The sequence below is a fragment of the Gobius niger genome, assembly GCF_951799975.1.
Source record: "Gobius niger genome assembly, chromosome: 10".
NCBI lineage: Eukaryota > Metazoa > Chordata > Actinopteri > Gobiiformes > Gobiidae > Gobius > Gobius niger.
In genome coordinates, this window is record NC_136861.1 from 24,712,265 (window position 1) to 24,717,149 (window position 4,885).

Below are 4,885 nucleotides of genomic sequence, written 5' to 3' on the forward strand. Positions count from 1 at the left end.
TCTCATTAAAACTCGTCATCTCCGCGCAATAACGCTGTTAGACTTTGCAACTTTGCCCTTTATATGCAATGTTTGGAGGAAGTTCCACTGTGACCGATTCTCTGAGACCTTCAAACCAAATCTGTTTACCTGGGCGGGGGTTCCCAACAATCCTCCTCTGTGACGGAGTACTCGCCAACACCACCTTTTATGGAAAGCCTTGTGCGTAATTACAACGTAGGCTACGTTTGGTGCGTAAAAACACGGAAAAAGAATCCGCTTGTGTAAGGGGTTCTTCATGTGGCCTATTTCCAACCCCGGCTGCTTGTTATAACTTGTGTAATCAGACAACAGGAGAAGAAAGAATTGATTCAAAGACACTTTACTTAAATACACACCACAAATAAAAAAAGACATTGTAAACATTTTGACGTTATTAATTTGTCTGGGTCAACCAGGCAAAGAAAAAATAATTTACACATTGAATAAATGCAGCATTGCAAGACAATAACATTTGTAAAAGTACAAAGAATTCTCATGTTATACCATTATTGAACCAGACAAAATTGTGCCAGGTCTGGATGCTGCCATAGTATTTTTCAGGTTGAATGGTCCCTCAAGCGGTGTCCAGCATCCGGAAGTCCCATTTCCCCCAAATACAGTCCAAAACACGAGCCGGTACAACATGACTCCAGTGTTATTACTTCGTCTCAGTCTCTTATTATTAATATTGTTAGTAGTCCGTGTTTAAAACGCCTCCATTTTGCTGGTGAGCATGAGCTGACAGCCGCTGCTTACGTGCGTCAGGACCTTCTGCTTCAGCTGCGCCACCTGGTCCCGCAGCACCGACGCCGTGCTGGACAGCCCCGCGTTGTCACTTTTCAGCCCTTTGACCTTTTCCTCCAACCGGGCGATGCGCTCGAGCTTGCGCCGCCGGCATTTGGTAGCGGCCAGCCGGTTCCTCAACCTCTTCCTCTCGGCTTTGATCCGCTCCTGCGTCTCCAGATCGATCGGGGACATTGGCGGGGAGCCGTCGCTGCTCAGGAGGTCCGGGACGGTCTGTGGCTCCTCTTTGAGCGCGAGGAGCCGTTGCGGGTGCAGCGCGGAGCCGGGGATGGTCGGCTGGAAAGTTGCCGTGTTTGTGTGTTGCTGGTGCGGGGGCAGGTAGCTAATGGTGGCGGTGGGGTAGCTCGAAGCGGAAGAGAGGCTGGTGTTGGGGCAGTAGGCGTTCAGCGTGGTGTAAATGGGAGGCTCGGGCTGCAGTGTGGAGCCGAAGACGCTAGAGGCCGCTGCAGAACACGTTGTTACGCCGCCCGCTCCGAGAGAGACGTTCGGTGGTGCCATTTGGTTCATCTTGTGCAGCTCATCCAAAGCCTTGACAAACCCCTCCGCGAAGCCCTCCTGCTCGTCCGTAATGCCCCTGTTGTAGAAGTACTGACCCGGGGTGGGAGTGGTGATGACCCCGTTGCTATTTTGGATGATTAGCCGCTCTAGTTCTGGGGATGCCAGCTTCAGGGACTCCTGCTGCCCCCCTTGGTGGTGGTGATGGTGGTGGTGGTGGTGCGGCTGCGGATGGTAGGCGTCCGCTTCACTTCTCAGCTGCGACTTCAGATTGCGATATTGCTCTGTCAAGTTCAAATTCATATTCTGCTTTAGCACTTTGTAGTCGTGCATTGTTGAGTCTGAGTGGCCATAAGCCGGCAGAAACGAGTCGTCATGATAAAAAGGCTGTTCCATCTTTGTAGACATACAGTCGTAGAAAAATCAAAATTGGAGCTTACCGGCTGTTTTTAGAAACTCACTTTGGATAGTGAACAAATCTCAGCTGACAACATGCGTCAGTTTAGGCTCCGTCGTCTTTAACACTGTCCCAAGTTCAAAACAGTTCTCCAAAAAACTAACACGACTGTCCAAAGTCCAATAGAAAGTGAAATAAACTCGTGTCCAGGGTTGTCTTGCTCCTGTCAGTGCGTATTCAAACCGGGCTTTCCCTTGAGCCGCCGTGCTTCTCCTTAGAGGTCTTGTTGAGGTGTGTTCAGGCGTGCGACTGTCAAACCTTTTATACAGCAATCGCACGCGCGTGCTGCCAAGGACCGGTGCGCAGCGCGATTGGCTGAGCTGCTCGCGCACCACGCCCCTCTGACGTGACGCTGATGCCGGGAAGAGGCGACTGTAAACAAGCCTGTAGGCAAGAGAGACGCTGAGGGATAGCAACCGACACCACCGCCAGAAATTAAGGGAGCACACTGTATTTCTGCGTGTTCTGGGCTCAGTATGACATGTTAGATATGGAATCATGTAAACTTATTCCACTGAGGGCTGTGTCATAGGCATTCTTTGAATCCTACCATTTCTTTACATATAGGGCAGGGTATTATTGCCATCTGTTATATAGCACCTAAACTATGTATATAATCAATTTCAGAAGTCTGTCTCCGTATGATCCTCTAAATGCTGGTCTACTCTGTCTTTTTTGAAAGTCTTCATGTGGAGGAAGTCCTCATACCTTATATGGACATGGTGACGTCGTAGTTCCTCTCTGGGAGAACCGGGAAGACACGCCCACTTGGGCATTGTTCCAGCAGCATTCCTGCCTCTCTCAGCGGCATCCATGTGTTTGGTATGTAGGGACTTTCTGTCTCAGCGGGAAGGCAGGGTCCTTATAAGCTCTGCTCTGTCACAGGCAGAAGGACACACACTGCGGACCAGATATAAAGTCCTTCAGAAAATGTCATTTCAAATAAGAGATCTAGCTAATACAGAGCAAGGACTAGCTATATCATTATAATATCTCACCTTAATTAGCTACATTTTTCTTCATGGTTGAGATACATTTTATTCTCACTGTAGCAGTTCAGTTTTCAGTTTTAAGATCAAGTACAAATATTGTCTAGTTTGTGTTGCATATTTAACATTAATTGATTAACCGTAGGCATAACTGTAGCTTTTTTCAGTAAATATTTATTGAGGTGTACACAATGAAAATGATTACTTTACTAACTGGTAAATACAATAGAAATCAAAAGTACATTGGCTACAATAGAGGGTAATATAATAGAATAGTTCTTCGAGTTCTGCTGTTTCTAGTATATGCACTGGCATGAGCTTTAACACCTGTGTTATTTTGTGTTTAGTGTCTTAGTGTGTTTTTTTATACTGTTTCCCTCCATATTCTTGTCCAACTTCCTCCTGACAAGACCAGGAGTAGCTCAGTTGTTCGGCACAAGCTGGCATTTCTAATCATACGACTGAGACTGGCTTGCGCTCTTTGGCAAGACACACCCATTTGCCTGCTTGTCTGTGTTATTGGTGGTAGTTGGTGAGGCCATAAGCTCAGAATGGCTACATCTCTGTCCCAGGGCAGCTGGAGTAGAGAAGCAACTTAACTCCACCGTGTGTGACAGGAGTGAGTGGAGCTCAACAATCCTGAGCATCTCGAAACCCTCTCTGGTTTTGTTCGTTTTTCTAGACACTTTCTTAAAGAAAGGCAAGATAGAGGTCAATAAGTGATGTGGGAATTACTGATAAACAAAACAAAATCCTTTTATAACCTTCAGGTTTATAGTTTTTGATAATACATTTTCTTATTTGAATTGACTGTTTTGAGCTACCACAAAGCTGCTTAGTTTACATTATTTTTTTCCCCTCATGAAAATTCAATAGAAAAAATGAGAGAAAACACTTTTGATTCCAAACCAGAGCGTGGCTCCAGGTGGGCGGGCCCTGTTGAGCTTCATACTTGATCATTGCAGCACCTTGAGATGCTTGTCATGGTTGTAGAGCGCAAATGAAGCTTGTATGTCCAAATGAAGCATATCACTTTAAACTAAACAAGAACGCTCTCTACCTGAACTGGCTTTTGAGACTATTCTACTCCAACCTGTTTTCTCTGTAGGAGGCGGCAGAGTTAGAGAGCTGACTCCTCGAGCGTGCACCTGTCTGAAGAGAACTTGTTTGTAATTCTTCCTCCGCCCACGCCAACGCCGACAAATGCCTGCACTGCATCTCACGTCTGTCTGTGCATGGTGAAAACAAGTCAGGTAGGATACTGAGCTGCAGCAGGAGCATATAATCCCCTGGCTGCACCTGGGAGATGAATATATGAGAGCGCAGTGGTAACATGAGATACAGAGCCAGGCTTTGAAACTACATAACAATGAATATGTAATGTGGAAGAACTGGGTTAAAGGGAGTTCGATTAACTAACATTGGGTTAGTTGGTTAAACCTGAATACATTTTGAGTGGAGTGTGAGGCTCAGCATTATTTTCATGTCACAATTTATTCATGATAGACGATCATTTTCAAAATGATCATAACTGTCTCTGCCCGATCCCGTCAGACCTTGGAAGCTAAGCAGGGAAGGGCCTGGTTGGTACTTGGATGGGAGACCGTTTGATGACACCAGGAAGACCAGCAAATGTAGTGTGTGAATGAGTGGTCGGAGGGGCCGATGGTGCAGACTTGTTGCCTCGCGTCCGTCAGTCTACCCCAGGGCATCTGTGGCTACAAATGTAGCTTACCACCACCAAGTATGGAGTGAATGAATAATACAAAAGCATCTTTGAGTGTCCAGTGAAGCGCCATATAAAACCGATGCATTATTATTATATTGTTATTATTATTTTAAGCCTTTAGAAGAGAGCACAATATAAGAGTATATAAGAATATAAGAGCTTTTTAGCCTATCACATATCATGGTATAATATTTGATTATAGAGTCTTTAATTGGTTTAGACCAGGAAGAGTAGTCGTAGTAAATGGTAAAAATGGCTTTAACTGTAGAACTACTGCTAATGACATAATAATGATAGCTGTAGTAAAAGGGTATGAGAAAACTCCTTAAAAGGTTTGTGGCAGTAGAAGAAAAAAGTAGTAAAAATCGGTTCAGGCTGTGTCTTAGTACT

The 4,885-nt window shown here is 45.4% G+C and overlaps 1 protein-coding gene across 1 annotated transcript; it reads right to left on the bottom strand.

Annotated features, from left to right (window-relative positions):
- Positions 1-351: 351 nt before the first annotated feature.
- junbb (JunB proto-oncogene, AP-1 transcription factor subunit b) lies at positions 352-2,025 on the bottom strand. Its single transcript, XM_079564171.1, has one exon. The coding sequence runs from the start codon at positions 1,726-1,728 to the stop codon at positions 727-729; it is 1,002 nt and encodes a 333-aa protein (XP_079420297.1). The 5' UTR covers positions 1,729-2,025; the 3' UTR covers positions 352-726.
- Positions 2,026-4,885: the final 2,860 nt, after the last annotated feature.

Excerpts from the sequence above, each read along its gene's own strand:
- junbb (XM_079564171.1), bottom strand. The coding sequence starts at position 1,728 with ATGTCTACAAAGATGGAACAGCCTTTTTATCATGACGACTCGTTTCTG.